The sequence below is a fragment of the Oncorhynchus kisutch genome, unplaced genomic scaffold (assembly GCF_002021735.2).
Source record: "Oncorhynchus kisutch isolate 150728-3 unplaced genomic scaffold, Okis_V2 Okis02a-Okis13b_hom, whole genome shotgun sequence".
NCBI classification, from domain to species: domain Eukaryota; kingdom Metazoa; phylum Chordata; class Actinopteri; order Salmoniformes; family Salmonidae; genus Oncorhynchus; species Oncorhynchus kisutch.
The window spans coordinates 12,687,238-12,703,178 of NW_022261979.1; the positions used below are offsets into that span (position 1 = coordinate 12,687,238).

General features: G+C 50.4%; 1 protein-coding gene across 1 annotated transcript in view; it reads right to left on the reverse strand.

Annotated features, from left to right (window-relative positions):
* Window positions 1-1,732: 1,732 nt before the first annotated feature.
* Window positions 1,733-15,941, reverse strand: part of LOC109888372 (vacuolar protein sorting-associated protein 13B-like) — a 300,473-nt gene continuing 286,264 nt past the window's right edge. Inside the window, 4 exon segments of the mRNA XM_031811830.1 lie at window positions 1,733-3,587; window positions 4,980-5,229; window positions 6,328-6,430; window positions 14,192-14,368. Of these exon segments, the coding sequence (XP_031667690.1) occupies window positions 3,339-3,587; window positions 4,980-5,229; window positions 6,328-6,430; window positions 14,192-14,368 (779 nt within the window). The 3' untranslated portion in view covers window positions 1,733-3,338.

Here is a 15,941-nt window from a genome sequence, read left to right on the forward strand (position 1 = left end):
CTCCTCCTAGTGGCCTTGTCAGGATAATACTGAGCCCTAATGTCTCCTCCTAGTCAGGATAATACTGAGCCCTAATGTCTCCTCCTAGTCAGGATAATACTGAGCCCTAATGTCTCCTCCTAGTCAGGATAATATTGAGCCCTAATGTCTCCTCCTAGTCAGGATAATACTGAGCCCTAATGTCTCCTCCTAGTGGCCTAGTCAGGATAATACTGAGCCCTAATGTCTCCTCCTTGTCAGGATAATACTGAGCCCTAATGTCTCCTCCTAGTCAGGATAATACTGAGCCCTAATGTCTCCTCCTTGTGGCCTAGTCAGGATAATACTGAGCCCTAATGTCTCCTCCTAGTGGCCTTGTCAGGATAATACTGAGCCCTAATGTCTCCTCCTAGTCAGGATAATACTGAGCCCTAATGTCTCCTCCTAGTCAGGATAATACTGAGCCCTAATGTCTCCTCCTAGTGGCCTTGTCAGGATAATACTGAGCCCTAATGTCTCCTCCTAGTGGCCTAGTCAGGATAATACTGAGCCCTAATGTCTCCTCCTAGTCAGGATAATACTGAGCCCTAATGTCTCCTCCTAGTCAGGATAATACTGAGCCCTAATGTCTCCTCCTTGTGGCCTAGTCAGGATAATACTGAGCCCTAATGTCTCCTCCTAGTGGCCTTGTCAGGATAATACTGAGCCCTAATGTCTCCTCCTAGTCAGGATAATACTGAGCCCTAATGCCTCCTCCTAGTCAGGATAATACTGAGCCCTAATGTCTCCTCCTAGTGGCCTTGTCAGGATAATACTGAGCCCTAATGTCTCCTCCTAGTGGCCTTGTCAGGATAATACTGAGCCCTAATGTCTCCTCCTAGTCAGGATAATACTGAGCCCTAATGTCTCCTCCTAGTGGCCTTGTCAGGATAATACTGAGCCCTAATGTCTCCTCCTAGTCAGGATAATACTGAGCCCTAATGTCTCCTCCTAGTGGCCTAGTCAGGATAATACTGAGCCCTAATGTCTCCTCCTAGTCAGGATAATACTGAGCCCTAATGTCTCCTCCTAGTGGCCTAGTCAGGATAATACTGAGCCCTAATGTCTCCTCCTAGTCAGGATAATACTGAGCCCTAATGTCTCCTCCTAGTGGCCTAGTCAGGATAATACTGAGCCCTAATGTCTCCTCCTAGTGGCCTAGTCAGGATAATACTGAGCCCTAATGTCCCCTCCTATTGGCCTAGTCAGGATAATACTGAGCCCTAATGTCCCCTCCTAGTGGCCTAGTCAGGATAATACTGAGCCCTAATGTCTCCTCCTAGTGGCCTAGTCAGGATAATACTGAGCCCTAATGTCCCCTCCTATTGGCCTAGTCAGGATAATACTGAGCCCTAATGTCCCCTCCTAGTGGCCTAGTCAGGATAATACTGAGCCCTAATGTCCCCTCCTATTGGCCTAGTCAGGATAATACTGAGCCCTAATGTCCCCTCCTAGTGGCCTAGTCAGGATAATACTGAGCCCTAATGTCTCCTCCTAGTGGCCTAGTCAGGATAATACTGAGCCCTAATGTCTCCTCCTATTGGCCTAGTCAGGATAATACTGAGCCCTAATGTCCCCTCCTATTGGCCTAGTCAGGATAATACTGAGCCCTAATGTCCCCTCCTATTGGCTATCCAACCCTGAACAATCCGTAGTAGATCGACTAACTTTAATAACCTGACCAGGTATTATTGGTCAAGGGAACCACGTGACGTCACAACTTCAATATTTTTATTAGAATGTCATTAATACAATATATTATCCAGGTAGGGGTCCAACTCGTTCCACGGAGGGTCTGGCGTCTGCAGGGTTTGGGTTCTTCCTTTCAGGTGAGACCTAGACAACCAGGTGAGGGTGGGTTCTTCCTTTCAGGTGAGACCTAGACAACCAGGTGAGGGTGGGTTCTTCCTTTCAGGTGAGACCTAGACAACCAGGTGAGGGTGGGTTCTTCCTTTCAGGTGAGGGTGGGTTCATCAATCAAGTACAAAGGGGAGGAGGGGAGAGACCCCTTAGACACTCGGCCCTCCGTGGAATGGGGTTGGGACACGTGATCCAGACCATCATCAAAAGCATTAGAGTACAAAAACTGTTTTTATATTCCATAAAGCTGTGTTTTAACAGAATTTATAACAAGGTAATGATCTTGGACTTAAAATACACAGAACTAAACGATTTGATGTTGAAACATCTCATCGTAGCGTGTTACGTCCTCTACAAAACAAAAAAACATTGAAAAGCAACAAATCCCACAACCATATTTTGGTGGACAGGATATGAACCATTTCTTTATTCCTGAGCGTTCGTCTGACTCGTCTGACATGTTCGCCACCGACACCGTGACCCGGTCAGGGAGGCTCTCAGCATTAAGAGCTTTAAACAGCTCAGTTACTCAGGAATAAAGAGCTCGGAGACACTCGGTTAAGGACAATATGACAACGAGTGAAACGACCTAATGGCAACCTATTCCCAACACAGGGGCCTATGGGGCCTGGGCTATAGTAGTGCACTATGTAGGGATTAGGGTGGGTCCTAGTCTATAGTAGTGCACTATATAGGGATTAGGGTGGGTCCTGGTCTATAGTAGTGCACTATATATAGGGAATAGGGTGGCATTGGTTCCTGGGCTATAGTAGTGCACTATATATAGGGATTAGGGTGGGTCCTGGTCTATAGTAGTGCACTATATAGGGATTAGGGTGGCATTGGTTCTTTGTCTATAGTAGTGCACTATGTAGGGATTAGGGTGGGTCCTGGTCTATAGTAGTGCACTATATATAGGGAATAGGGTGGCATTTGGAACGTACTGTAGCCCCTCCAGTCTCCTCAACATTAGTGTTCATTGCCACAGGTGTTTTGTTGAAATGTTTAAGAGTAAATCAAAGTTTAAACCCTCTTCCCTTGTTCTGTGAGAGGGGGAACTGGTTCTTATTGCACAGAGGACATTAAACCTTAAAGGCAGTTTGTGGATGAACAACCTAAAGAGAGAGTACAACAGGTGTGTGTGTGTGTGTGTCTGTACGAGTGTGTGTCAGGGTCTCTGTAAAGGTGTGTGTACAGGTGTGTCTCTGTAAAGGTGTGTGTGTCAGGGTCTCTGTAAAGGTGTGTGTGGGTCAGGGTCTCTGTAAAGGTGTGTGTATAGGTGTGTCTCTGTAAAGGTGTGTGTGTGTACAGGTGTGTCTCTGTAAAGGTGTGTGTGTCAGGGTCTCTGTAAAGGTGTGTGTGTGTGTGTGTACAGGTGTGTCTCTGTAAAGGTGTGTGTGTGGGTCAGGGTCTCTGTAAAGGTGTGTGTGTGTACAGGTGTGTCTCTGTAAAGGTGTGTGTCAGTGGAAGCCGATGCGCAGCGCCTTGTTCTTGACCATGGTGAACTTGGAGACGAACACGGCGGCGTGGGCGGGGCTGACCAGGTAACGGTAGGTCTTGGTGACGGCGGGCGGAGGCTCGGCCGGGGTGATGGGAGGAGCCTGCTGGAGGGACGAGGCCGACGGGGAGAGGAACGCAGACGCACGAGTCACATAGTCCACCAGGCGACCATACTGCTGCTCTGACAACCACTCCCTCCCACTGTCACCCTGAGGGGAGGGGATAGGGGGGAGGGGGGGTATAGAGAGGGGGGGGGGGGATAGGGGGGGGAGGGGGGTATAGAGGGGGAGGGGGGGGGGGGGAGGAGGAGGAGAGGGAGGGGGGGATAGAGGGGGGAGGAGGGGGGATAGAGGCAGGACGGGGAGGAGGGGGGGATAGAGTGGGGAGGATAGGGGAGGAGGAAGGGGGGAGGGAGGGAGAGTAGGGGGGAGGAGAGAAATAGAGGAGGGGGGAGGAGAGAAATAGAGGAGGGGGGAGGAGAGAAATAGAGGAAGGGGGAGGAGCGAAATAGAGGAAGGGGGAGGAGCGAAAGAGAGGAAGGGGGAGGAGCGAAAGAGAGGAAGGGGGAGGAGCGAAAGAGAGGAAGGGGGAGGAGCGAAATAGAGGAAGAGGTTTAGTGATGTTTCCTGCATGCTCTGAAATCTGAATATTTTGTTCACTGTAGTTGGCCAAGGATAAACACGTCTGCTAAATGACCATATGGTGATCACCCTCACCTCCCTCTCTCACCCTACCATCCCTACCTCACCCCTATCATCCCACCACCCCTACCTCACCCCTATCATCCCACCACCCCTACCTCACCCCTATCACCCTCACCTCCCTCTCTCACCCTCCCATCCCTACCTCACCCCTATCACCCTCACCTCCCTCTCTCCCCCTACCATCCCTACCTCACCCCTATCACCCTCACCTCCCTCTCTCCCCCTACCATCCCTACCTCACCCCTATCACCCTCACCTCCCTCTCTCATCCTACCATCCCTACCTCACCCCTATCACCCTCACCTCCCTCTCTCACCCTACCATCCCTACCTCACCCCTATCATCCCACCACCCCTACCTCACCCTACCTCACCCTCCATCATCCCACCATCCCTACCTCACCCCTATCATCCCACCACCCCTACCTCACCCCTATCACCCTCACCTCCCTCTCTCCCCCTACCATCCCTACCTCACCCTCCATCATCCCACCATCCCTACCTCACCCCTATCATCCCACCACCCCTACCTCACCCCTATCATCCCACCACCCCTACCTCACCCTCCCTCACCCTCCCTCACCCTCCCCTCCCTCACAACCCCTACCCCCCCTCACCCCCCCCCTACCATCCCTCACCTCACCCCTATCATCCCACCACCCCTACCCTCACCCTCACAACCCCTACCATCCCTACCTCACCCTACCATCCCTACCTCACCCCTATCATCCCACCACCCCTACCTCACCTCTATCATCCCACCACCCCTACCCTCACCCTCACAACCCCTACCATCCCTCACCTCACCCCTATCATCCCACCACCCCTACCCTCACCCTCCACCATCCCATCCCCCCTACCCCTCCCCCCTCACCCCTACCATCCCATCCCCCCCTACCTCTACATCGTTGGTGAGTCTCTGCTGCTGCAGCGTGAGGGTCAGCGCCCCCAGGTGGTGGGGGTCTTGTTGACAGGCCACCTCGGTGATGGGGAAGGCCTGCTGCTGTGTGTCTTCAGACAGACTGACCACAAACACCACCTCCCCTGTCAGCAGCAGACACCCAGCATGCTCCTGACCCGACCCGGACACGATCACCACCTCCAGGGACATGTGAACCTCTGGACGACCCAGGGACTGGAGCATCTTCCTGGGGAGTGGAGGGAGGAAGAGGAGACAGAGGTCAGCCGAACAGATGAATATACAAGAATCCCATTAGACCACATGACCATAGGTGACCAGTATGTCCATACAAATGTATACACACATGTTAAGTCACTAGATACGTTGTACCTATTCAATCACTAACACACATGTTAAATCACTAGATACGTTGTACCTATTCAAACACTATCACACATGTTAAATCACTACCACACATGTTAAGTCACTAGATACGTTGTACCTATTCAAACACTATCACACATGTTAAATCACTACCACACATGTTAAGTCACTATATATGTTGTACCTATTCAAACACTACCACACATGTTAAGTCACTAGATACGTTGTACCTATTCAAACACTATCACACATGTTAAATCACTACCACACATGTTAAGTCACTAGATATGTTGTACCTATTCAAACACTACCACACATGTTAAATCACTAGATATGTTGTACCTATTCAAACACTACCACACATGTTAAATCACTAGATATGTTGTACCTATTCAAACACTATCACACATGTTAAATCACTACCACACATGTTAAGTCACTAGATATGTTGTACCTATTCAAACACTACCACACATGTTAAATCACTAGATATGTTGTACCTATTCAAACACTACCACACATGTTAAATCACTAGATATGTTGTACCTATTCAAACACTAACACAAATGGTGTGGGTGTGTGTGGGTGTGTGTGGGTGGGTTGGTGTGTGTGGGTGGGTGGGTGGGTGGGTTGGTGTGTGTGTGTGGGTGGGTGGGTGGGTTGGTGTGTGTGTGTGTGTGTGGGTGGGTTGGTGTGTGTGTGTGTGTGTTATAGAGTTCAGTTCTTACCAGACGTATTTGACGTGACTGTTGGGGACCTGGGCTGTGTGTGTGGGTGGGTGTGTGGGTGTGGGTGTGGGTGGGTGTGTGTGTGTGTGTGTGTGTGTGGGTGTGTGTGTGGGTGTGTGTGTGGGTGGGTGGGTGGGTGGGTGGGTGGGTTGGTGTGTGTGTGTGTGTGTGTGTGTGTGTGTGTGTGTGTGGGTGGGTGGGTGGGTGGGTGTATTATAGAGTTCAGTTCTTACCAGACGTATTTGACGTGACTGTTGGGCGCGAGGGCTGACTTCTGGTCTGCTGGAAGGTACAGCTGTTTGGGGAGCTGCCAGAGACCAGCTCCATGAAGGATACCTGCTCAGGACAACAACACACACACACACCACACCACACACACACACACCACACCACACACACACACACACCACACCACACCACACCACACACACACACACACACACACACCAACCACACCACACACACACACCACACCACACACACACACACACACCACACCACACCACACCACACACACACACCACACACACACACCACACCACACACACACACCACACCACACACACACACCACACCACACCACACACACACACCACACACACACACACACATAGAGTAGATCAAAGCAGAAAGGTTCAGTGTACAGTAGACTGAGTCTCCAAGTCCCACAGGATGAGTGTGTTCCTGCGTGTGTGTGTGTGTTCCTGCGTGTGTGTGTGTTCCTGTGTGTGTGTGTGTTCCTGCGTGTGTGTGTGTTCCTGCATGTGTGTGTGTGTTCCTGTGTGTGTGTGTGTCTACATGTGCAGCTTGTTGCCTCGTCTTCCTGTCAGCCCTGAAGTGACTTGATGACATCATGCATTTTAAAACATAAAACATTCTACTGCTGATGATGTCACTGCTCTGGAACCTACCCCCCCCCCTCCCCGCCCTGTGTGTTGTGGAACCTACCCCCCCCCTCCCCCGCCCCCTCCCCCGCCCTGTGTGTTGTGGAACCTCCCCCCCCCCCTCCCCCGCCCTGTGTGTTGTGGAACCTACCCCCCCCCCCTCCCCCGCCCTGTGTGTTGTGGAACCTGCCCCCCCCCCGCCCTGTGTGTTGTGGAACCTACCCCCCCCTCCCCCCCCCCCCGTGTGTTGTGGAACCTACCCCCCCCCCCCCCCCCCGCCCTGTGTGTTGTGGAACCTACCCCCCCCCCCCCGCCCTGTGTGTTGTGGAAACTGCCCCCCCCCCCCTCCCCCCGCCCTGTGTGTTGTGGAACCTGCCCCCCCCCCCCCCGCCCTGTGTGTTGTGGAACCTACCCCCCCGCCCTGTGTGTTGTGGAACCTGCCCCCCTGCCCTGTGTGTTGTGGAACCTGCCCCCCCGCCCTGTGTGTTGTGGAACCTACCCCCCCGCCCTGTGTGTTGTGGAACCTGCCCCCCTGCCCTGTGTGTTGTGGAACCTACCCCACTGCCCTGTGTGTTGTGGAACCTACCCCCCCCGCCCTGTGTGTTGTGGAACCTGCCCCCCTGCCCTGTGTGTTGTGGAACCTACCCCCCTGCCCTGTGTGTTGTGGAACCTACCCCCCCGCCCTGTGTGTTGTGGAACCTGCCCCCCTGCCCTGTGTGTTGTGGAACCTGCCCCCCCGCCCTGTGTGTTGTGGAACCTACCCCCCCGCCCTGTGTGTTGTGGAACCTGCCCCCCTGCCCTGTGTGTTGTGGAACCTACCCCCCTGCCCTGTGTGTTGTGGAACCTGCCCCCCTGCCCTGTGTGTTGTGGAACCTACCCCCCTGCCCTGTGTGTTGTGGAACCTACCCCCCCGCCCTGTGTGTTGTGGAACCTGCCCCCCCTGCCCTGTGTGTTGTAGATTAGCATCAGTCCCCGGGGTCCCATGGTTCTGACACACAGAGTGTGGGTATGTGTGTAGCTAGCTAGGGGAGCTAGATTAGCATCAGTCCCCGGGGTCCCATGGTTCTGACACACAGAGTGTGGGTATGTGTGTAGCTAGCTAGGGGAGCTAGATTAGCATCAGTTCCCGGGGTCCCATGGTTCTGACACACAGAGTGTGGGTGTGTGTGTAGCTAGCTAGGGGAGCTAGATTAGCATCAGTCCCCAGGGTCCCATGGTTCTGACACACAGAGTGTGTGTAACTAGCTAGGGGAGCTAGATTAGCATCAGTCCCCGGGGTCCCATGGTTCTGACACACAGAGTGTGGGTATGTGTGTAGCTAGCTAGGGGAGCTAGATTAGCATCAGTCCCCGGGGTCCCATGGTTCTGACACAGAGTGTGGGTATGTGTGTAGCTAGCTAGGGGAGCTAGATTAGCATCAGTCCCCGGGGTACCATGGTTCTGACACACAGCTGCTCACTTAATTTAATATTTATGTTCTGTCGCGCTGAGCTGTTAGTGCTGGCTAACATAAAAACTCACCTCTCCTCGTCTCCTCACCCCTTCTACTCCTCCCCTCCCTTCCCTCCCTCTTCCTCTCCCCCTTCCTCTTCTCCCCTTCCCCCCCCCCCCATCTTTAATAAACTATAACTCCTCCAGAAGTTTAGTGACGTCATTGGGGCTTTCAGCAGCAGTCCAGTTAATAAACAGCCCAGTTAATAAACCCTCCAGGGCCCAGTTAGTCAACCCTCCAGGGCCCAGTTAATAAACCCTCCAGGGCCCAGTTAATAAACCCTCCAGGGCCCAGTTAATAAACCCTCCAGGGCCCAGTTAATAAACCCTCCAGGGCCCAGTTAATAAACCCTCCAGGGCCCAGTTAATAAACCCTCCAGGGCCCAGTTAGTCAACCCTCCAGGGCCCAGTTAATAAACCCTCCAGGGCCCAGTTAATAAACCCTCCAGGGCCCAGTTAATAAACCCTCCAGGGCCCAGTTAATAAACCCTCCAGGGCCCAGTTAATAAACCCTCCAGGGCCCAGTTAGTCAACCCTCCAGGGCCCAGTTAATAAACCCTCCAGGGCCCAGTTAATAAACCCTCCAGGGCCCAGTTAATAAACCCTCCAGGGCCCAGTTAATAAACCCTCCAGGGCCCAGTTAATAAACCCTCCAGGGCCCAGTTAATAAACCCTCCAGGGCCCAGTTAATAAACCCTCCAGGGCCCAGTTAGTCAACCCTCCAGGGCCCAGTTAGTCAACCCTCCAGGGCCCAGTTAGTCAACCCTCCAGGGCCCAGTTAATAAACCCTCCAGGGCCCAGTTAATAAACCCTCCAGGGCCCAGTTAATAAACCCTCCAGGGCCCAGTTAATAAACCCTCCAGGGCCCAGTTAATAAACCCTCCAGGGCCCAGTTAGTAAACCCTCCAGGGCCCAGTTAGTAAACCCTCCAGGGCCAAGAGGACTGAACTTCCACACCTGCTAGATAGCATATGCTTAAGCTAAGACCGCTACCACCCCACAGACTGGGCATTACATTCTGTTAGCCTACCACTATGCTAGGACCGCTACCACCACACAGACTGGGCATTACATCCTGTTAGCCTACCACTATGCTAGGACCGCTACCACCCCACAGACTGGGCATTACATTCTGTTAGCCTACCACTATGCTAGGACTGCTACCACCCCACAGACTGGGTATTACAGCCTGTTAGCATACCGCTAGGACTGCTACCACCCCATAGACTGCGTTTTACAGGCTGTTAGCCTACCACTAAGCTAGGACCGCTACCACCCCACAGACTGGGTATTACATTCTGTTAGCCTACCACTATGCTAGGACCGCTACCACCCCATAGACTGGGTATTACAGCCTGTTAGCATACCGGTACGCTAGGACTGCTACCACCCCATAGACTGGGTATTACAGCCTGTTAGCATACCGGTACGCTAGGACCGCTACCACCCCATAGACTGGGTATTACAGCCTGTTAGCATACCGCTACGGTAGGACCGCTAGGGCTCCTTGGAGGGAGTATTACTACTGTGTGTTAGCATACCGCCAGGACCCCCAGAACAGAACACTACAGCAGGCCTACAGTACTGTTGAGGGAGGGAGTAATCTGGATGTTAGCATACCGCTAGGACCCCCAGGACACAACACTATAGCAGGCCTACAGTACTGTTGAGGGAGGGAGTAATCTGGATGTTAGCATACCGCTAGGACCCCCAGGACAGAACACTACAGCAGGCCTACAGTACTGTTGAGGGAGGGAGTAATCTGTATGTTAGCATACCGCTAGGACAGAACACTACAGCAGGCCTACAGTACTGTTGAAGGAGGGAGTAATCTGTATGTTAGCATACCGCTAGGACAGAACACTACAGCAGGCCTACAGTACTGTTGAGGGAGGGAGTAATCTGTATGTTAGCATACCGCCAGGACCCCCAGGACAGAACACTACAGCAGGCCTACAGTACTGTTGAGGGAGGGAGTAATCTGTATGTTAGCATACCGCCAGGACCCCCAGGACAGAACACTACAGCAGGCCTACAGTACTGTTGAGGGAGGGAGTAATCTGTATGTTAGCATACCGCTAGGACCCCCAGGGAGGGAGTAATCTGGATGTTAGCATACCGCTAGGACAGAACACTACAGCAGGCCTACAGTACTGTTGAGGGAGGGAGTAATCTGTATGTTAGCATAACGCCAGGACCCCCAGGACAGAACACTACAGCAGGCCTACAGTACTGTTGAGGGAGGGAGTAATCTGGATGTTAGCATACCGCTAGGACAGAACACTACAGCAGGCCTACAGTACTGTTGAGGGAGGGAGTAATCTGTATGTTAGCATACCGCTAGGACAGAACACTACAGCAGGCCTACAGTACTGTTGAGGGAGGGAGTAATCTGTATGTTAGCATACCGCCAGGACCCCCAGGACAGAACACTACAGCAGGCCTACAGTACTGTTGAGGGAGGGAGTAATCTGTATGTTAGCATACCACTAGGACAGAACACTACAGCAGGCCTACAGTACTGTTGAGGGAGAGAGTAATCTGTATGTTAGCATACCGCTAGGACAGAACACTACAGCAGGCCTACAGTACTGTTGAGGGAGGGAGTAATCTGGATGTTAGCATACCGCTAGGACAGAACACTACAGCAGGCCTACAGTACTGTTGAGGGAGGGAGTAATCTGTATGTTAGCATACCGCTAGGACAGAACACTACAGCAGGCCTACAGTACTGTTGAGGGAGGGAGTAATCTGTATGTTAGCATACCGCTAGGACAGAACACTACAGCAGGCCTACAGTACTGTTGAGGGAGGGAGTAATCTGTATGTTAGCATACCGCTAGGACAGAACACTACAGCAGGCCTACAGTACTGTTGAGGGAGGGAGTAATCTGTATGTTAGCATACCGCTAGGATAGAACACTACAGCAGGCCTACAGTACTGTTGAGGGAGGGAGTAATCTGTATGTTAGCATACCGCTAGGACAGAACACTACAGCAGGCCTACAGTACTGTTGAGGGAGGGAGTAATCTGTATGTTAGCATACCGCTAGGACAGAACACTACAGCAGGCCTACAGTACTGTTGAGGGAGGGAGTAATCTGTATGTTAGCATACCGCTAGGACAGAACACTACAGCAGGCCTACAGTACTGTTGAGGGAGGGAGTAATCTGTATGTTAGCATACCGCTAGGACAGAACACTACAGCAGGCCTACAGTACTGTTGAGGGAGGGAGTAATCTGTATGTTAGCATACCGCTAGGACCCCCAGGACAGAACACTACAGCAGGCCTACAGTACTGTTGAGGGAGGGAGTAATCTGTATGTTAGCATACCGCTAGGACAGAACACTACAGCAGGCCTACAGTACTGTTGAGGGAGGGAGTAATCTGTATGTTAGCATACCGCTAGGACCCCCAGGACAGAACACTACAGCAGGCCTACAGTACTGTTGAGGGAGGGAGTAATCTGTATGTTAGCATACCGCTAGGACCCCCAGGACACAACACTACAGCAGGCCTACAGTACTGTTGAGGGAGGGAGTAATCTGTATGTTAGCATACCGCTAGGACCCCCAGGACACAACACTACAGCAGGCCTACAGTACTGTTGAGGGAGGGAGTAATCTGTATGTTAGCATACCGCTAGGACAGAACACTACAGCAGGCCTACAGTACTGTTGAGGGAGGGAGTAATCTGGATGTTAGCATACTGCTAGGACAGAACACTACAGCAGGCCTACAGTACTGTTGAGGGAGGGAGTAATCTGTATGTTAGCATACCGCTAGGACCCCCAGGACAGAACACTACAGCAGGCCTACAGTACTGTTGAGGGAGGGAGTAATCTGGATGTTAGCATACCGCTAGGACAGAACACTACAGCAGGCCTACAGTACTGTTGAGGGAGGGAGTAATCTGTATGTTAGCATACCGCTAAAACAGAACACTACAGCAGGCCTACAGTACTGTTGAGGGAGGGAGTAATCTGTATGTTAGCATACCGCTAGGACCCCCAGGACAGAACACTACAGCAGGCCTACAGTACTGTTGAGGGAGGGAGTAATCTGTATGTTAGCATACCGCTAGGACCCCCAGGACACAACACTACAGCAGGCCTACAGTACTGTTGAGGGAGGGAGTAATCTGTATGTTAGCATACCGCTAGGACCCCCAGGACACAACACTACAGCAGGCCTACAGTACTGTTGAGGGAGGGAGTAATCTGTATGTTAGCATACCGCTAGGACAGAACACTACAGCAGGCCTACAGTACTGTTGAGGGAGGGAGTAATCTGGATGTTAGCATACCGCTAGGACAGAACACTACAGCAGGCCTACAGTACTGTTGAGGGAGGGAGTAATCTGTATGTTAGCATACCGCTAGGACCCCCAGGACAGAACACTACAGCAGGCCTACAGTACTGTTGAGGGAGGGAGTAATCTGGATGTTAGCATACCGCTAGGACAGAACACTACAGCAGGCCTACAGTACTGTTGAGGGAGGGAGTAATCTGTATGTTAGCATACCGCTAAAACAGAACACTACAGCAGGCCTACAGTACTGTTGAGGGAGGGAGTAATCTGTATGTTAGCATACCGCTAGGACAGAACACTACAGCAGGCCTACAGTACTGTTGAGGGAGGGAGTAATCTGTATGTTAGCATACCGCCAGGACCCCCAGGACAGAACACTACAGCAGGCCTACAGTACTGTTGAGGGAGGGAGTAATCTGGATGTTAGCATACCGCTAGGACAGAACACGAGGCAGGCCTACAGTACTGTTGAGGGAGGGAGTAATCTGTATGTTAGCATACCACTAGGACAGAACACTACAGCAGGCCTACAGTACTGTTGAGGGAGGGAGTAATCTGTATGTTAGCATACCGCTAGGACAGAACACTACAGCAGGCCTACAGTACTGTTGAGGGAGGGAGTAATCTGTATGTTAGCATACCGCTAGGATAGAACACTACAGCAGGCCTACAGTACTGTTGAGGGAGGGAGTAATCTGTATGTTAGCATACCGCTAGGACAGAACACTACAGCAGGCCTACAGTACTGTTGAGGGAGGGAGTAATCTGTATGTTAGCATACCGCCAGGACCCCCAGGACAGAACACTACAGCAGGCCTACAGTACTGTTGAGGGAGGGAGTAATCTGTATGTTAGCATACCGCTAGGACAGAACACTACAGCAGGCCTACAGTACTGTTGAGGGAGGGAGTAATCTGTATGTTAGCATACCGCCAGGACCCCCAGGACAGAACACTACAGCAGGCCTACAGTACTGTTGAGGGAGGGAGTAATCTGTATGTTAGCATACCGCTAGGACAGAACACTACAGCAGGCCTACAGTACTGTTGAGGGAGGGAGTAATCTGTATGTTAGCATACCGCTAGGACAGAACACTACAGTACTGTTGAGGGAGGGAGTAATCGTCTCGCAAAGAAAAACAACAAGTGCTTAACCAGGGGGACTTGTGTAGTTAAGTGTAAAAGCGTTGAAATGCTCCCATACAATAAACTTTTACGTTTTCGACCAGAAGGTCTTCGTCAGGCCTGAATAAACTGTGTTGGATGGCCTGGAGGTGTGTCCACTACTGTTGAACAGTGATGTGTTAACAAACGATCTCAGGGACGTAAATAAAGAATTAGTTCTTAGTTAACCTGCCAGTGGTAAAATAAAAGCTAAAATAAAATGTTTTTAAAAATATAAACCCACCGTATCCCGTCTTCGAGACCAGCTCTGCAGCGCCCCCTATAGGTTTGGTAAAGACCCCCACGATGCCTTTCCCCACTCCAGAGATGACCCCTTTGGCCTTGCTGCCTGCTGAACTCTGCATCTCTGAACCCCGCTGGAAGTTCTGCATGGGCTGGTCCACGATGCCAGCTATCGCTCCTGGAGAGAACAGAGTATCATGTATTACAACAGAGTATCATGTATTACAACAGATTATCATGTAGTACAACAGAGTATCATAACAGAGTATCATGTATTACAACAGAGTATCATGTATCACAACAGAGTATCATGTATTACAACAGAGTATCATGTATTACAACAGAGTATCATGTATTACAACAGATTATCATGTATTACAACAGAGTATCATGTATTACAACAGATTATCATGTATTACAACAGAGTATCATGTATTACAACATAGTATTACAACAGAGTATCATAACAGAGTATCATGTAGTACAACAGAGTATCATGTAGTACAACAGAGTATCATGTAGTACAACAGAGTATCATGTAGTACAACAGAGTGCTTCTACACCTGCATTGCTTGCTGTTTGGGGTTTTGGGCTGGGTTTCTGTACAGCACTTTGAGATATCAGCTGATGTACGAAGGGCTATATAAATAAATTTGATTTGATTTGAGTATCATGTATTACAACTGAGTATCATAACAGAGTATCATGTATTACAACAGAGTATTACAACTGAGTATCATAACATAGTATCATAACAGAGTATCATGTATTACAACAGAGTATCATGTATTACAACAGAGTATCATAACAGAGTATCATGTATTACAACAGAGTATCATGTATTACAACAGAGTATCATAACAGAGTATCATAACTGAGTATCATAACATAGTATCATAACAGAGTATCATGTATTACAACAGAGTATCATAACAGAGTATCATAACATAGTATCATGTATTACAACAGAGTATCATGTATTACAACTGAGTATCATAACAGAGTATCATGTATTACAACAGAGTATCATGTATTACAACAGAGTATCAAGCATTACAACAGAACATCATGTATTACAGAGTATTACAACAGAGTAATGTAGTACAACAGAACATCATGTATTACAGAGTATTACAACAGAGTAGTATGCATTACAACAGAGTAATGTAGTACAACGGAGTATCATGTATTACAGTATTATTGGTTCCTGAAGTTCTGGTCTATATCAAAGGGATATTGTATACCAGTAATGTTTGTGATTGACAGTGTGGATACAGCAGTCCCACTAAGGGATTTAACCTCCCAACCAATCAGAACATGGTCCTTGGAGCCAGATATCCCCTGTCATAAGTAGCTGTTTCTCTCTGTCTTTGAAACAGAGAGACCCTAGGTGTTTATTGGGACCATGCTGGTCTCCACTGTACCTACTGTCTGTCTTTGAAACAGAGAGACCCTAGGTGTTTATTGGGACCATGCTGGTCTCCACAGTACCTACTGTTTGTCTTTGAAACAGAGAGACCCTAGGTGTTTATTGGGACCATGCTGGTCTCCACAGTGCCTACTGTCTGTCTTTGAAACAGAGAGACCCTAGGTGTTTATTGGGACCATGCTGGTCTCCACTGTACCTACTGTCTGTCTTTGAAACAGAGAGACCCTAGGTGTTTATTGGGACCATGCTGGTCTCCACAGTGCCTACTGTCTGTCTTTGAAACAGAGAGACCCTAGGTGTTTATTGGGACCATGCTGGTCTC